Consider the following 19340-nt stretch of genomic DNA (forward strand, 5'->3'; position numbering starts at 1 on the left):
TTTATTTTCCCACAAGTTTCTCCATTATAAAGTAGATGGAATGGAGGATGGCTTATGGTAATTTTGAACTTCGACCAGTGGTTGTGACTTGAACAAGGCATCAAGTTGTACCACAAATCTGTCCATGGCTGGAGCAGGCAAGCAGAAAGGCACCACAGTCCCCTTTTCCCCTTTTCTGTTGTTGAAAGGCACATAAAAGCTTGGCAAACCAGGGACTGATGCGACTCCCATTGCAGGTCCTGCAAAGATGGCCTTTCCCCATCCAAAGTCCACCTCATCAACTTTGGCTCTTGTCACATCCGACATGGCGTACGACCTCACCGCAGTTAAATTAGGTCGTCCTTTAATCACCATAAGATCCGTCACAGATTTCATGTACTCCTCTGACATTTTGATCTTAGCCTTCCTGACAAGTTCTATAGCATAACCTAGAGAATTCTGGCTAAGCTTCCCTGCAGTGGCAACTGCGGCAGGGAAAGCAAACGTGTTGCCGTAATATCCCGACGTGTAAATGGTTGGACTTTGAGTGTAAACTTACGACGCAAAATAAGCGCATTTCGTCGTCTAGATTGGGCTGAAGCGCTATGGTACGAGTGCGCCATAGGCATGCCGTGATGAGGTCAAAGGAGGAACAATGGCGAAGGTGGACGGGTAAGGTTTTGAGAAGGCAGAGATTTCAGTTTGGCTGAAGAAGATAGAGCGGTGAGCCATATTGCTAATGGGAATTATGGTGTTTTCAGTGTCGAGAACTTGGTCGTATTCATGGTGGATGCAAGTGACTCTAGAAGGATCTCGTGCACTTAAAAGGGCTCTTTGCCATACTGGAATAATAGATGGAGTAGAGGCTCCCTGAGCTATTTCTGCCATCGCCCTCATGTATGATATGTGTAACTTGTAACTTGTAAGTTGTTTCCAAAATATTGAAAGTTATATATCTCAAAAATAAATGAAAACAACTTTATTCTTAACCATCATATTAAATAGACTATGTATGTCGAGTGATCTTTAATCTTTTAAGTAATTATTAATTAGTCGTTAAATATTTTAAAAAATTTTAATCTTATTCACCATCTATTAAAAATTCAATTAAAAACTACATTTCGTCCATATACTTTTATTGATATAACGATTTAGTTCATAAACTTTATGTTGCAATCAATAATTTTTCCTAAAAATAAACGTCTTTTTTTAGTACCGAAAAAGAAAAGAAGAAAAAAGGTCTAAACAATTATGGCAAATTTGAATTTCACCGTAGTTTTAAATATCCGACATCAACATTTTCATGATAGTATAAAAAAATCGACAAAATATGAAAAATATCAATAAGATATCACCAATATATACATAATATTAATATTAATTATTTTAAACTTATTAAAAAATATAAAAATATTTATTTGTTAATTTAAATATTTTTTAATTTTTTAATTTCTATAAATTTTATAGAAATATCCATAAACATCGATATTTTTATGAAATTGAGACTTCAATATTTTCATCGACATGACATTTAAAACATTGATTCCCACGTGTTAATGTTTGTAGCAAATGAAGAAAAAGTTTTTTTTTTTTGAAGCCCACGTGGTTCTCTGTTGGCCTTAAAAATAAATAAATGGTTATCAATCATACGTTGGTTTTCTTTGAGTACAACAATCATGCTGGGACGGAATTGAACTCATAACCTCTTGGTTAAATATATATGTCAATTACCACTAAGCTAAGCGTTAGAATTTAAAATTAAGAGTAAAATTTTAAGATAATTTATGGTTTTAGAGATTGAGGCTTTAAAATAAGGATCGGGCATTGTATTTTTCAGTTATAGCATAAAGGTTTGAAATTTAACAAAAGTATCACCATTCAAATCAAATCTAAACTCAAATATAATATAAAGAGATAACAACACAAATAGACCTTTTCTGATATGAATTTGTGTCTTTGTGCTGTGATATGAATCTATAGCGTCTTTGTGCTGTGATATGAATCTATAGCGAGCATTCTGTAAAATATATTTGTCACTCCAAAGTTACCGTGTACCATGCCAATAGGAATTGAAAGTAAATCATATTGAATTATAATAAGATATATATTGTATAACCACATATATCAATAAAAAATATATATTATATAACATATGTTTATCAAATTTATCTACTAGTTTATTATAAGCCAATGAAATACATATATTATATAATACATTGGACCAATAGGTTAGATTAAAAAGTATCTATTATATAACTTAATAATTTAGTATATACCACTCAAAGACATATATTATATAACATATTGGACAGATATATTATTATCATAGGTAGATTAAAAAGTATATATTATATAACTTAATAATTTATTATATACCACCGAAAGACATGTATTATATAACATATTGCATGAGCGGATATATTATTATCATACTGTAGGTTGTAAGTTAGATTAAAAAGTATATATCATATAAACTAATAATTTAGTATATACCAATAAAATGTATATATTATATAATTTTGGGAATAGTATATGTTTATTGTACAGTAGAACAGATTAAAATGAAAAATATATTATATAACGGTGGTGAAAATTTTCAGCGATCGAAAACTAATTGTCGTCAGAAGAGTGAAATGAACTACCGATAAACAAATGGATTACCAGAAAAAATCAAATCTATGGGAAAACGGTAAAGCCGCCCCCGTCAGCTTAAGAAACTAAATAACTGGTGGAAATTAAAAAAAAAAAAAAAAACGCTGGGAAAGATTCAAAGAAAAACTAATGAAAAAATTAAGCAAGAATAAAAGGAGTTATCTTAGCAAGAATAAAATAAATATTAATTATCAGAATATTTTTGTAATTATTCAATTATTTGGAAAATAAGTATCAGTTACTATATGTGTTTAATTATTTATTAAAATATTATCATTTAATCGTTAATTGCAAATATTTTTATTAAATGACCCACAATTGAAAGATTATATTTTAAAAACTGTAATAATAAATGTAATACGATGACATTTAAAGTCATTTGGAAAAAAAAAATTATTAAAATCCTATAAATCTAGATTCGTAAATGTCTATAAAACTTAACTAAAGAAAATTTCCCTAAACATACTAAAAATGTCAAATTTATGTTATATTTGAAAAAAAAATTTATCACATTTTAAAAAATACATATTAAATTTATATTTTTACTATTTTTAGTGTAATTTCTCTATAGATAATAAATCTCATTTATGTGTACTTGTAATTTGAAAAATATATATTTGATTCAATTCAACCATTTTAGATTAACTTTTTAACTAAAAACTAATTTATATATAAGTTAATTATTTAAATAAAATTTATTCAATTCAATTTAAAGTTTTATTTATTTATTTATTATAATTATTTTTTACAGCAATTCAATTTAAAGTTTTAGGTTTGTAGGATTATAGGGGTTTAGAATTTTAGGGGAGAGATAATGAGTAAATCAAATCTACCAAACTTATTAAAGTTTTATGTCAACCACTGAATCTCTAATAAATTTTACTCCATTCAACTTACAGTTCTAGAATTATAGGGTTCAGGGTTTGAGGGCCAAAATTTAAATGAAATCTTGTTTTGTTTTCTATTTTCTGTTTTTGCTTTTTCAAAAACAAGTTCAAATCAATTTTCTGTTGTCTAGAAAAGTTTTTGAAATTCCAAGAAAATTAAAAAAAAAAAAAAAAAACAATGTAAATTTTATAAACATATTTCTGTTTTTAAAATCTTATTTTTTCTTCTAATTTCTTTCTTGCTCTAAAATATTTTTCTTAAATTTCTCTTCCCCGCAAAATATGTATCTCTCCAAAATTTTCATATATATATATATTTTTCTCTTTTAACTTATCACTCTGATATTTTTATCGATGTATATTTTTATTTGTTTTCTCTAATACATCGCTCATAAAATTTTTTTATGAGATATCTTAACATTGGTTGGCTTCTTTCACTAATTTTTCTCTCTTATTTATTCTTTTATCCACAAATTTGTCTAATTTTTTTTCACTAAAATTTTTCTTCTTCTTTCTCTAACATGTTTTTTGCTCAACTTTACTTTCTTTCTCTAAATTTTTCTCTTTAAATTTTTTTTTATCTCTCTAAATTTTATTTTCATGTCTTCAGAGGACAAATATCCCTGCACAAGATTGGGTACCCGCTCCAAGAAAAAAGAAGGTCTTTCCTCGACTCTTTTTCCTATCTTTTCTAACTTCACATCATGGGAATTTGAAGAGTGTAATTTCACCCCTAACAATATTATCATTTTGTCAACTATATTTATTTCACTAACAACGAAGGAACTTTTTTAGACAGCTTAAAAATGAAAGGGCTAAAATGGAACTTATGAAACAACACAAAATTATTGAACCAAATACATTTTGTATATAAATTATCCAAAAATATATATATATTTAATTCACTATTATCATTATCCCTAACATTTAGACCGCAAAAACTTGATTCATTCATTAATAAAACATACTGAAAATGTTAAATATTAAATATGACATTGAGAAATATAACCAACATATTGGTGACATGACATATATTATATATGCAGCTTTTTTCCTATTACTATAGATGCAAGGGTCGTTGGATTATTAAGAGCCCGTTTGGTAACGTTCTCATTTCTTGTTTCTCGTTTTCAATTTTCTTAATTGTTTCCAATTTTTTTAACAAAATCTAAAAGATTTTAGGATTAACTTTGTTTCTTGTTTCTCTTCTTTTTTTTTGGAACATTCTCACAATTGTATAGAAATTTTGTAAACAACAAAAACAAGTTTTTTTTACTTCTTGTTCTCATTTCTAATTTGTCACAAAATATAAATAAAAAGATTGTTTTATCATTCATGAATGTTTGAGTCATACAATTCATTTTTTTTAATTAAAAATGAAGAAACAGAAATAAGAAACAAGAACGTTACTCAACGAACCCTAATATTATGGTTCTCAACTTCATTAAGCAGTTGTTTTGCCCTTCGATAAGACATCTTCAAGTTCAACCACAAATCTTTCCATGGCTGCTGCAGGTAGGCAAATAGGCACCAAAATTCCCTTTTCTCCATTTTTGTTCTTCAAAGGTATAAAATAGCTTACCAAACTAGCCATCATTCCAGCCTCTCCCACTGCAGGTCCTCCATAAATTGCCCTTCCCCATCCAAAGTCTACCTCCTCCAACCCAATTTTTCTAATGTCTGAGACAATGTACGGCCCCATCGCTGTAAAATGGGGTCGTCCTTTGATCGTCATAAGATCCACTACAGACTTCATGTACTCCTCTGTCACCTCAGCCTTAGCCTTCTTTACCAAATCTATAGCATAACCTAATGGATTCTGACAAAGCTTGCCAAACAGTGTTGAGTGCAGCGGGAAAAGCAAATGCATTGCCGTAGTAACCTAATGGTAAAGAGTTGAACTTGGTGCGTAAGTTCACGACACAAAGAAAGCGCACTTCCTCCTCTGAGTTGAGCTGAAGGGCTGTGGTACGAAGGCGCCATAAGCACGCTGCAAGGATCTCGAAGGAGGAGAGTAGGTACGGTTTTGCGAATGGCAGATAGCTCAGTTGGGCCGAAGAAGAAGGAGCGTTGAACCATGTCGTTGAGGGGAGTGATGGAGTCATTGGTGTCACCAACGTGGTCATATTCATGGTGGACACAAGTGACTCTTGGAGGGTCCCTCGCATTTAAGTGAGCTCTTTGCCACACTGGAAGAACAGACAGAGTCGAAGCTCCATGGGCTACCTCTGCTGTAGCTGTCATGAATTGGGCAAGACCAAAACCATCACCCATCGTATGATTTACACGAATACCAAGAATAAAACCACCGCATTTGAGTCGCATCACCTGCATGACCAATCTACGTAGTAATCAAATCGGCTATATGGTTTTAGGTTAATTTAGTAGTTTCCTGGGATAGGATTTTCTCTCGGGCGTCTTTATTCGATGTTGCGTTAACCGTCTGGGATTTTAGATGTCCAGAATTTTAGATCAGAAAACCACGTTTGTTTCGTAAGAAAATATATAATGATAATCGGGAATATCTCAATAACCTTTTTTTTTTTTTATAATGTTCTAAATTTATATAATTTCCAAAAACACCTTCATATAATTTATACACATTAATCTAATATAATTTGCATTTATATAATAGATTTTCTTAATATTAATTTAATATTTTAGGTTTTTTTATATTAATTCCGTATAATGTATTGATTTTTGTATATTATAGAATTCATATTAATATAAGATTTTTTTAAAAGTGATTAATATTGAATATATATTTCATTTTCAACTTTAATATTTTTTAAAAATACAATTATATAATTAATGTTATATGGGGTAAAATTCATTTATTATATTATCAAATATATTCTTTTAAGAAGAAAAATATCAAAGGTAAGCTCATCGTTAAGAAAATGTTGTTTTAAAATTATGTATTTAAGATAATAGATATTATTCATAATAATTCATTTCAAATATTAAAAGTAAATGAAGATATTATATAATTTAATTGAAGTTTTTTTATATGTACATGTAATACATAAATATACTTAATTGCTTGTTATTCGATGAGTAAATTAATTTATTTAAATTATAAAATTACAAATAAAACCAAAGAAATTTGATAAAAGAAAATATATGAAAAAATAACGAAAGGATAAAAATGTCAACACATAGGATGCCCTCGACATGGAAATCATGGAAATCCATGTTTTAAGAGGGCATCCAAATCGACTTGGATGCTTTCCAAATGGGCATCCTAAGATACCCGGACATCTCAACATATTCGATTATTTTACATTACCACAAAACAAACATGGGAATCCAAGATTCCCATCCACGAAACAAACGGCCCCTAAAAGTAATGAGCATAATTTTGAACTAATGATAGTGGGGAAGTGTGATTTATCATGCTATATGCATATCATATCCATTAGCAATCAGGCTTAACAAAACAGGCTCTTAAGGATTTTAAAATCTAACTAAATCTCAGCTTTACCAAATTTATGGGATTTTGGATTAACAATCAAACCGTTAAGTACTCAAAAATAATAATAAAAAAAAAATCAAACCGTTACTTCATTGTATACTAGAAAAATTTTACTGAGAGTACTTTAGCTCATGTTTTCATATTATAAAACAAAACATGATATAAGTTTTAAAATTAAACTTTTAACCCGTGCATTTTTAGATTGTGATTAACATTTTAAGAACATTTCTAATTTAACGTGGTTCATATTGTCGCTACTCTACACAAAAAACGTCTTTTCTTTACATTCTTTTGTGACGGTTAGAAATCTGCACAATAAAGTCAAAAATTCGGAACACTTCATCATTTTCCGTAAAAAACGCGCCCCACTCTTTCGTGACATTTAAAAAACGTCAATGAAAACGAATATCTTACTAAACTATTCACGAAATGTCAAAAATCCAAAAATCTCTATTTTTTCCTCAAAACATGAGTCTTTTACCTTTGGTTACGTTTTTTTTAAATCTCAACAGTATTTTACTATTCATTAACGTGACAAAAACCCAAAATTCTATTAGGTAGGTTTTTCAATTTTAATATTATATTAGAGATAAATATGTCCAAAAATTACTCTCGACAATCTCATTTTGTAATATAAAGAAAAAGATAACAATGTCATTACAAAATTCCCAATCCAGGACTTATAAATATATATGTTCTTTCAGCTCAAATAATTTGTTGTGTGGAGTTTACTAATATACATCCTCAGTATACTTTTTCTTTAATATATTATTGATAATGAATAAGTATAAAATAACGAACGAAAATCAACTATACCTGGATAAGCAATCATGAACAATTAAGAATTCCATTAGAGCTTGGAATGTCATAAAGAAGCTCATCCAAGCATGAAAATGGGGGTTGAAGAGCATCATCGAATTGTTCTAGAGTCACGTCTGCATTTGCCTCGATGAACAAGATTCCTTCGCCCGTACAGTCTACAAACAACTTCCTACCATGTTCTTCTCTTAATCTGCTTGCAAAAGGATAGTAAAATACCAGCGCCTCTGCAACCGCCTCTTTTATCACCTTCACTGGAACTTTCCCTCCCATGTTTGGATTATGCTGATAGAAAAATATTAGTGGTAATTAAAATCTTAAGCTTTCTTGATCATCAATATCGGAAAGTTGTTTGTATTCGTAAGGGGTAGGTTTTGCTGGAACAACTAATTCCGATGGACATCTTTTTACTTTGAAGATGAGAGTAGTGGTTGAAGACATTTTTATTAGAAATAAATGGGTGTGTGTACTGATAGTTGGGAGGAGAGAGAGATGGTGAGAAATGTGCACAGGAGTGTGCCTTATTTATAGATAAAGATATTGATATTGACTTTAATGTCGTGTACGTTGAAATTGTGATAGAAAAAAACGAGATTAAGAATAAAATTAAATGACCAAAATAGTCACTTTTTAAAAGTACATGGACCAAAATAAACATTTTGAAAATATAGAAACTAAAATGAACTAAAATTGAAAGTACAGAGATCAAACTAGTATTTTTAACCAATAAATAATGAAGAGAAAAATTAGTGAACCCTTGCCTATATTTGATTTTTTTTTTCTTTTCATATCTATGAGTGTTTAGACTAGTTTGTGCCTACTTCGACTAATATCATGGTACAATCATTTGAACCTACTACAATTGATTGTCAAGAAAATAAATATCAACATTAATGCATCGGATTATATTAGAACTACACCGTTAAACATATTCAAGCGAGAATAATAATAAGTTGGGTGACCTATGTTTGAAAAATTCAAACCAAAATATGATGAATGATAGATGAGGTTAAAAATTGAGGACTTTAATAGAAATGATTGATGTGAGTGTTAAACACGTTAGGTTTAAAATTCAACATATTTGTTTTAAATTGTATAAAAAAACATATTTATTTTAAAATTTTAATAGATTTGAAATATTGAAAAGCAAAATATATCGATTTGAGGAAGCAATCCGTTCATATTTTTAAAATGAAAATTTTGCAACCATAGAGCAAAATAAAAGAAAATATAAAATAAGATCATAAAGTAACATATGAGAATAGATTTGTGGATACTTTTACCATGAAAAATAAATTCCTAAATATAATTTAGATAAAATGATAAACATGACGACAAAGTTTCACTAAAAAAAACACCCCCACCCAAACCCATTAATCTAAAAAAGAAATAGTGAAATCGAACATAGTTCAACGATATTAGTATATACTTTCCACCCTACATGTTGTACTAAAAAAAATCTAGAAAAAATAGTAACCCAACTAATAAGGGTATTAATTTCAATTTATGATTCAATTGAATGAAATTAAAACTTCAAAATTAAATTTAATTCAAGACTAAATAAATAAAAATTTTCATATATTTAATATTTTAAATGAAAAATATGAGTAAAAGAGAGAACTTGTCACTTGATTGCTCGACACATCCTAATTTTGTTTAAGCCTAGCCTTATGGAGGGAATCCAATAAATTTGTGGAATTTTCTCGAGGGATGGATGATCTGAAATATTCCAGATATTGAATTTGATGTTAATATGAATTAAGTCAAAATTATATCACCCAAGCTAATATGACTCGTTAAGAATGACAATAGAAAAAATGGTTTACAATGGTAGAATTTAAATTGTTAAAAATTTTAATTTGAGGGTGAAAAATTTTCTAATTTTTTCAAATTATATATCATAAACTAAATATAGGTTAAATACAATCTAGATCAATATTGGAAAATTTCCTTTTTCAATACAAGAAATGTGGGGTATGAAGATTTTAACTTCCAACTTTAAGAGAATACGTATATGTCATTTATCAAACTATGCTTAAATTACGTTCATAGTGATTAGAAAATTGACCTACTTAAGCATAAATCGACGGATTAATAAGCTAATTTCACTCAAACAATAGTATCTTACTTTTATGAATCTGGATAGAACAATAGAATAAATAAGTCAACTAAATAAGTAAAATGGATGTTAATTTTACCCATACTTTTATTTAAATTTATATGATTCAATTATTTAATGAATCTTTCTTCAAAAAATAAATTTATTTAATGAAATCAAAGTTTCAAATTTAAATTTGACTCAATCAACTGAATGCATGTATCAAGACTTTATTTTTTTTTTCTTTTTCATATGTTTAATTTGTAATTCTATTGAAGTTCTCCAACTTTGTCCAGCGATTAGAATTTGAGAGTCTGCTTGCACAACTTTAAAAGTTCTAACTTGACCTCCAACCACCCATTCTACCAAAGTACAGACACTTAATTAGAGTAAGGTGTTCGTATTTGACACAAACAATTATTGAAAATATGTGTCGCCCTTTTTATATCACAATAAATAGATGTAAGAGTAATCGGAGGGGACAATAGAATAATCTCAATGAATCACATTAGGAGGGAGGCAAACAGTGTAGCGCATGGTTTAACACAGAAGACGTTGGAAGAGGATTTAATGGAAGAGTGAGTACCATATTCTTATTTGGGTGGAAAATTTAGTTCAAAATGATCATTTAAATTGTAATTTTTTGTTTCTAAGAAAAAAAAAGATGCAAGAGTGTTTCTGTCTTTTCGGCTTTAAAAAAAGAGAGAGAGAAAATTAAAAAAAAAAAATTGAACTTTTGGAGTTAAACGTTATAAAAGAAATTTTGGTCTTTTGGCCAAAGGAAAAAACAAGGTAAGAAAAAGGAAAGTTTGGGATGTGTAATAGATATTCTGTAAAAGTTCTAACTTAGGAAAAGAAGGAGTTTGACAACGAACTTCGTAGCTAATCGGGATCTGTGGTCTGCACGGCTCGTTCTAGAACTAATAAGGTTTTGTGCGAGTCGTGTCAGTTTGGTATCATGAGAGTAAAAATCCTGCATATGATGGAGTAGTAGATGCATTATTATAGTTTATTTAGTGAATGTGTGATATGCATTACATTATGGAAAGTCATGTATCAAGGAGAGGCAGAATGCACGTATATGTTAAGAATTTGAAACTCAAGATACCGGATAAAACAACACACGGGAAGAAAGAGAAGTTAGTGATATAGGTCACCAGGATAGAGACCATGAGGTGGACATAGATGATGAGTAAGAATAGCTTTACTAGCTTTCATAGATTTAAGAGAATTGAAGAGATACTACAAGAATTTTAGGTTCTGACGATGGAGGATTTCACGACGCCACGAATTTTCTTTTGGCGACGAACGGAAATTTCGTCGTCAGAAGTCCAACTTTTGGCGACAAATAGCAATTAGATAGACTTTTGATGACGAAATCTATATTCGTCGCCAAAAGTCCCGACTTCTGGCGTTTCGTCGCAAAAAGTCGTTGGGTGGGATTTTGACTGCCGAAAATTTTCTTGAAATCGAACCCCAGTTTTTGGCAACGAACTTTTGGGACTTTTGGTGACGCTTTAAATTTCGTTGCCAAAAGTCTTATAAAATCAATTTCAAACCCTTCTTTCTTTTTTGCCCAATTTTTCCTTTCCCTTCTGTTTTCTCTCCTGCGACCGCCCCCACCCCCCAGCTGCCTTCGTTTCCCTTTCTCCGCTGCCTTCATTTCCCTTTCCATGTGTTTCCTCTTCTTCGTCGACCCCCTCTGCTACTCGAGACGTTGTCGTCCGCGACCGCCCCTTCTGTTTTGTATTCGGCGACCGCCCACCTACCTCCATAAAAACCACCACTTGCCTCCGTTTGATGCCGCCGACCGCCACTGCTCGCCTCTTGTTTATTGTTTCAAATGGTGAAAGTAGATTTGCTTCCTAGTTGGTAGTAAGCTTTAGGTACTCAATTATATTTTAGTACAACTTTTTATCTTCATAACAGGTGGACCGTTAGAGAGAACTATACAAACTCTAAAGTCATGAATATGAACTTGTGTTTTGCAGTTTAGAAGTAAGTGGTATACTTATTTGTCTTTTATTCAAAACGTAGAATACTTTTTACTCAATTAATAAGCCGTACGCACAAAACACTTACAAAATAGATGTGCACATTTACAAAATAGATGTGCACGCTAGTGTGGTGTTAAACTCAACACACTTTCCCAATGCTTAAATCAGCAAAAATTGAGTTTAAGAATAGTAAAAATAGAGTTGTGAAAGTGTACCTCACGCCCCAGAGTCTCTCTTCTTATTAATAGCGGAATCTCTTTGGGTTGGTTCGAATAGACCGCCTCGACTGGATTGGAGTCGGCTTGAGTTTGGTTTGATTAGATAATCTGACGTAGGTAGTTTGACTCGAATAACTTGATCCATGTCACTTTTTCCTAACTTCAATTCATGGGAATTTGATGAGATGATTTCACCCATAACAATATAATCGGTTTGTCAGCTATATTTATTTCACCAGCAACCAAGGACCTTTTTTATACGGTTTGTCAACTGTATTTATTTCACTAGCTAGCTACGAAGGAACTTTTTTTACACAGCTTGAAAATGAAGGGTTAAAATAGAACTTGTGAAACAACATGAACAAAGATATTGAACCAAAGACATTTTATATATAAATTATCCCAACTATTATTTTTTAAATTCGCACTATTATGTATTATCATTATCCTAACATTTACACGGCAAAAACTCGATTTTTATTCATTACATGATAAAAGATACTGAAAATTTTAAAATGTCAAATATGACATTGAGAAATATCACGAACATATTGTTATAGAGCAGATGCAATGGTTGTTGGATTATTAATACTATGATTCTCAACTTCATTAACCAGTTGTTTTGCCCTCAATAAGTCATCTTCAAGTTCAACCACAAATCTTTCCATGGCTGTAGCAGGCAAGCAAAGAGGCACCAAAATTCCTTTTTCTCCTTTTTTGTTCTTCAAAGGTATAAAATAGCTTATCAAACTAGGCATCATTCCAGCCTCTCCCACTGCAGGTCCTCCATAAATTGCCTTTCCCCATCCAAAGTCTACCTCCTCCAACCCAATTTTTCTAATGTCTGATACAATGTATGGTCTTATTGCAGTAAAATGGGGTCGTCCTTTGATCGTCATAAGATCTGCTACAGACTTCGTGTACTCCTCTGTCGCCTCAGCCTTAGCCTTCTTTACCAAATCTATAGCATAACCTAATGGATTCTGACAAAGCTCGCCAGCGGTGGTGAGTGCAGCAGGAAAAGCAAATGCATTGCCGTAGTAACCTAATGGTAAAGAGTTGAACTTGGTGCGTAAGTTCACGATACAAAGAAAGCGCACTTCGTCCTCTGAGTTGAGCTGAAGGGCTGTGGTACGAAGGCGCCATAAGTAGGCTGCAAGGAGCTCGAAGGAGGAGCAATGGCGGAGGTGGGTGGGTAAGGTTTTGCGAATGGCAGATAGCTCAGTTGGGCCGAAGAAGAAGGAGCGTTGAACCATGTCGTTGAGGAGAGTGATGGAGCCATTGGTGTCACCAACTTGGTCGTATTCATGGTGGACACAAGTGACTCTTGGAGGGTCCCTCGCATTTAAGAGAGCCCTTTGCCACACCGGAAGAATAGATGGAGCAGGAGCTCCACGAGCCATCTCTGCTATAGCTGTCATAAATTGGACAATACCAAAGCCATCACTCATTGTATGATTTGCACGAATAGCAAAAATAAAACCACCGCACTTGAGTCGCGTCACCTGCATGACCGATTTAAGTAATAAAATTAGTCATATGGTTTTAGGTTAATTTTAGTAGTTTTCTAGTGTTGGATTTTCTCTCCAAACGTGTTTATTCGACTATTCGATTCTCATTAAAAGTAATGATGATAATTTTGAACTAATTACAGTGGAGAAGTGATTTACCAGCTAGATGCAAATCACATACATTAGCAATAAGGCTTAACAAAACTTGCTCTAAAGGATTACAAAACCCAACTAAAACTCACCTTTAACCCAAATATATGGGATGTTTTTACTACAAAGAAAATGTTTTTATATTATAAAACAAAACATGATATAAGTTTTAAAATTGAACTTTAACTTCTACACTTTTAAAATATGATTAACATTTCAAGAACATTTTTAATTTAACGTGACTCATATTATAGAACACAAACATTTTTTTAATTTTAATAAAATTAATGGAAACATAAAGTATAAATTATTATTATTAATTAAAGGTATGTTTGCAATTTTAAAATTATATTAGAGATAAATATCTATCCCAATTTGTAATATAAAGAAAGAGGTAATAATGCCATTAAGAAATACCCAATCCCTTATATATTTTCTTTCAAACCAGATAATTTTATACATTATAGGGAGTTTACTAATATAAATCTTCAATATACTTTTTTAACACATCCATCATAAATAAGTATAAAATGAATGAACTAACAAATCAACTATACCTGGATGAGCAATAATGGACAATTAAGAATTTGATTAGAGTTTGGAATGTCATAAAGAAGCTCATCCAAACATGGAAATGGGGGTTGAAGATCAGCATCATCAAGTTGTACTAGAGTCACGTCTGCATTTGCTTCGATGAACAAGATTCCTTCACCCGTACATTCTACAAACAATTTCCTATCATACCCTTCTCTTAGTCTGCCTGCAAAAGGATAGTAAAACACCAGTGCCTTTGCAACTGCCTCTTTTATCAATTTCACTGGGTCTCTCTCCTTTATGTTTGGATTATGTTGATAGAAATGTATTAGTGGAAGCTGAAATCTTAAATTTTCTTGATCGTCGATATCAGAAAGTCGTTTGTATCCATGGGGTGTAGGTTTTGCTGGAACAACTAATTCTGGTTCACATCTTTGTACCTTGAAGTCGAGAGTAGAGGTCGAAGACATCGTTATATATTAGGAAGAATTGATTGTGTGTGTATATTGATTGATGGGAGGGAAGAGAGATGGTGAGAATTTGGAGTGAGTGTTTGGGAGGAATAGTGCATTATTTATACGAAAGTAGCCAATTTATGCCAACCATGAAGACACATTCAAAGCTGAGTTTGATATATCTTTTTATCAAAACAATTTGTTTGCACTTCTTTTTTCTAGTTTTTTTCTTCTTTTTTTTTTTATAGTAAGCATCTCTAAAAAAAGCATCAATCACTTTAAATAAATTATTAAATAATTATCTGAAAAATAGACTTTAATCTGATTTTTAAAAATATTTTTATTTATTACCAAACATGGTAGATTTCTTAAAAATCAATTTTCGTTATCTAAAATCAATTAGTAAATAAATTAAGGGTATGTCTGACTTTTGCTATTGTCAAAATCACTTTCTTTTACATGTTTGACAAATTAAAAAATTGATTTTAGAAAGCTTAAAATCACTTTTAAATTGATTTTTAAGGTATCATGGTGGTGATTTTAGAGAATCGATCAATTATACTTAAATATATTTTTTCAAAATCAGTAATTAATTTTGATTTTAGGAAAATATAAAATTTGATTTTTTCAACCATCACTCCCAAACACACCCTAAACAAACAATAAATTATTAATTCTGGCACAGGTGAAGTAGAAAAAGTAGTTTTATTTAAAAATAATTTTTTTATCCTAAGACTTCCGTTTAATAACAACTTCATTTCTAACGTTTTTTTAGTTTTAGAAGTGATACTCTCCTTCGCAATTTTTGCAAGTTTATTTTTCTCATATTTTTAGAAAATTTTTAAATTCTTGTCCAAATTTAAAAAACAAAAAAAAAATTGAAAACTACTATTTTCTTTGTTTTCAAATTGTGGCTTACATTATCTCTCAAAAATATATTTATATTGTGGCTTACATTTAAAAAGTAAAAATAATCCACGTAACAAAGAAATGCATTGAAAAGTAATGTATAAACTTAATTTTAAAAAATAAAATAAAATAAAATAGTTATCTGTCATGACCTGAATTGTTTCACTTTTCTAGCTACTCAATTGTAAACGTGAAACATGTTCAAATCTCATGATGTCCACCAAATTTTGAAACTTGTTTTAAACGTTAATAATTTCTTTGTGTTCCCAACACTAAATATTGTAGAGTTAGACAGTTGTCTATGAAATTAGTCGAGGTGCACGTAAGTTCGTCCGGACACTCACCCGTAAGAGAACTTCGATTCGTCCGGCCAGCAGGCGGGTGGCGTAATGGTATAAGCCTGCCTGACTGTGAGACCGACTGGTCGAATAGAGACGAAAGTCGGCCATAGTGAAAAAAGGGTTGAGGGGATCCGTATATGTTGTTTAGGTCAATCAAAAGGCACGGAAATAGCTAGAATTGAATGCGGAAAGTATGGAAAAACATCTCATAATGTATTTAACCAGAAAATCGATTATGCTCCTACGGAAGTATCTACTTGTTATGGAATTTTTTTTTTTTGAGGATCTCATACTCTTTCATGTGGTGATTGGAGCAACCCCGGATATAAAAAAAAAAAACGTAAACGTGAAATATGTCAATTCAAAGCATAGCAATGAGATACCTACTATCATCTTAAATGTTATGGTTCGATGACCCACCTCTACGATTGTTGAACCAAAAGAGTTGTAAAGGTGGAATATAAATTCTCCTGGCCTCTTGGTGGGGATTAATATTTTTGTTTTTTCTTTTTAATTATATATCATATTTGTGCCCCATTTGGGCCCTGCCAAGGGGTACTACATATTGATTTTTAGAGTAATTGTTATAATCCTATTTGAATTTTTAATTGCAAAAATTAAATACTTCACACTTGCAATGGTAAAAATTTTGGTCCATTCTCTTAAATCTATCATTATTATGAAAAAAAATTAAAAGAATTTATCTTCCATTAATTCACCATTTTTAACAAGAAAACTTACATCCAAAGACAAAAATTTTTATTTTTTATTTTTTTGCAAACTTTTCCCAATTATAGAAGATGAAACATTCGTTACGAGAAACATATATAAAATGAGACTAAATAAAAGCACTCTAATTTAGCAAAATGGTAGATGTATCATAATTACAAAGACAAGAAATTTATGAACGAAGTTTCACGTATACATAAAAAAGGAAATTTTGGGTTCTATAAGCTCCTCTTGTCCGCCATTGTTGGCCGGGGCAGATGCACGTTGGGTCGAGGGGGGCTCGAACTTCTTAACATATTGAATAAATATATAAAAATGTAATATATTTTTGGAAAAAATTTGTCAATTTTATTTTTAAATAAGGAAAAGAAAATCATAACAATTAAAAAAAATTGAAAATAAAGAGATAAAAGATTGCAAATTTTCTAAAAAAATATGTCGATTTTTAATAAAGAAAAAAGGAAGAAAATATATAAGTAAATGAGACATTTAAACTCTCATTTTAAATCTGGTAGTCACTCCTCTTCTACTTTTTTAAAAAATATTTTTAATTTATACATCATTTGTCATATTTATGGTCTAACTGTTGCTAACCATTTCCAAACTTATTTTTATTTTTAATTTATATATTGAGTTACATATTATTAATATTTTTTCTATAAATTATTGTACTGATATTTTTTCCCTTCACTTTAAATCATTATTTTTTTAATATTCATACTCACTTGTTCTTATTTTATATAATTTTTAGTTTCAATTTTGAAGAATCCAAAGAAGTCAACAATTTGAGGATTAAAATTGTCATATTTGATCAATTGCTTTTATACATATAATTATTATCATTCTTATTTATGTTTAGCTTTTTATTAATACTTTTATAATCTAAATGGAGATACAATAAAAGAAAATTGATAGGACATATTTATAAAAATAGTCTCACCAGCCTCAAAGTCATATATTTATAAATTCGTGAATTACTTACTTAAAAATTAAAATTAGTATGAAGCCCCCCTCAACAAAATTTTTGGATCCGCCACTGATTATTGGACCTTCGAAAAAACAAAGTCGATCTCTTGGGGAGGGTTTTCATGCTTTAGATATATCTTTGAATTTTCTGTGAGCAGTTGGGTTTCATTGCAAGGGTTAATCAATGGGATTGAGTGCAATTAAAAGTTAATCAAAATGGAATTTAAAAACTATTTAAGTTTTTTTTTTTAATAATAACATGTATTTGATGCATGGAGGGGACCAATTTTTACAATAATGTAAGTGGAGGGGTTTAATATTTTCCATTAAAAAATATTAAACTTATAGGATTATTGTTATAATCTGTTTGGAATCGGAGGGATTTCAAATCTTAACCAATTTTGAAACTTGTTTGAATGGATAAAAGAAAAAGAATTTGAAATCATGATTTCAGTTGTTTGGTTAAAATATTTTCCGTTCCAAATAAATCAGATTTGGGAGGATTTTAGGTTTAAACATAACGAATTCCGATTTTATCTTAGAAAAAATACTTATCACTATAACGTCCATGTTTTGTATATCTTCAACCAAATTAGTTTCAAGTTATTTATCATAGCTTTTTCTTTTTTTAATTCTAAAAGTTATAAACGGACCCTCCTTCCATTGTTTCTTTTGGATCACAGTTTAATGTTGATTTTCTATTTAATTTTTCTAATATTTCTATATTGTTAAGATCTTATGTTTTTATGTTTATATTTTTTTTCTTGTTTTATTCTTTTGCTGTTATTTTTTAGTGTTGCATATCATTAAATAACTGTGATAAAAAGAAAACACACCCACCTTATTAGAATAAATTGAAATTGTTTGATTTTAAGTTTTTTTTTTTTAATATTTGAATCAAGACATTTGCACTTTTTCTTTAGTTTAGTTTTTAAAATAAAGGTGACGTTGACAAGTTTTAATTTTTTTTAGGTTGATTTAATTATTTATGTTTTACATGGTTAAAATTACTAGTTTATATTAAAGTATTATATTATTAATAATAAATACTCTACAAAATATTATGGGCATAATAGTAAAATGTTATACTTTCTTTCCATGTTGTGAACATCCAAACAATAAATTTTAATTTCAATGATTTAGAATCATCTTGGTTACAAACGCAATTAAGAATTTGAAATCATTTCCTACCAATTCCGGATGCCAAACTGAGCGTAAGAAACTTATTATAATCCTATAACAATCATTTTACTTTATGGGTAGTTTTTGTGATTTATTACCCTAATTTTAAAGATCTAAAATGTAAAATTATTAGTCAATTTGAGCATAATTTAACTGGTTAAAAAGTACCTACCCTTAATAATATAATTGTGAGTTCGAATTTCTACCCCCACACGGTTGTACTAAAACTTTATATTTGAGCAATTATCCCCTCAAAATTATGGAAAATGTGCTGTATAATTAATCACTATAGTTATAACTTCATTAGTTGCCACTTAAAAGAATTTAATACTTATCTCTTGACCTAAATCTATGCAAATCACCATTATATTGAAAATTATTGAGCGAGTAATGTAGGTAAGTATTAGTCCTTAAAAAATCATAACCATGCAATGTGTA

The 19340-nt window shown here is 30.1% G+C and overlaps 1 protein-coding gene and 2 pseudogenes across 1 annotated transcript; all 3 read right to left on the bottom strand.

The window, feature by feature from the left end:
* LOC111017180 (benzyl alcohol O-benzoyltransferase pseudogene) lies at window positions 1-1108 on the bottom strand (annotated as a pseudogene).
* A 3854-nt stretch (window positions 1109-4962) lies between these two features.
* LOC111017179 (benzyl alcohol O-benzoyltransferase pseudogene) lies at window positions 4963-8253 on the bottom strand (annotated as a pseudogene).
* Window positions 8254-12532: 4279 nt separating this feature from the next.
* On the bottom strand, window positions 12533-14841 carry LOC111017178 (benzyl alcohol O-benzoyltransferase-like). The gene is made up of 2 exons (XM_022292855.2): window positions 14344-14841; window positions 12533-13630 (listed from the first exon to the last, which is right to left on the bottom strand). The coding sequence occupies exons 1-2, from the start codon at window positions 14788-14790 to the stop codon at window positions 12680-12682; spliced, it is 1398 nt and encodes a 465-aa protein (XP_022148547.1). The 5' UTR covers window positions 14791-14841; the 3' UTR covers window positions 12533-12679.
* Window positions 14842-19340: the final 4499 nt, after the last annotated feature.

Source organism: Momordica charantia (genome assembly GCF_013281855.1).
Source record: "Momordica charantia cultivar OHB3-1 chromosome 2 unlocalized genomic scaffold, Mcharantia_2.0 BLBB01000002.1, whole genome shotgun sequence".
Classification (NCBI taxonomy): Eukaryota; Viridiplantae; Streptophyta; class Magnoliopsida; order Cucurbitales; family Cucurbitaceae; genus Momordica; species Momordica charantia.

Coding starts and splice junctions, on each gene's coding strand:
- LOC111017178 (XM_022292855.2), bottom strand. CDS start 14,790: ATGTCTTCGACCTCTACTCTCGACTTCAAGGTACAAAGATGTGAACCA. Junction 13,631..14,343: donor GTCCATTATTGCTCATCCAG/GTATAGTTGATT, acceptor TCGGTCATGCAG/GTGACGCGACTCAAGTGCGG.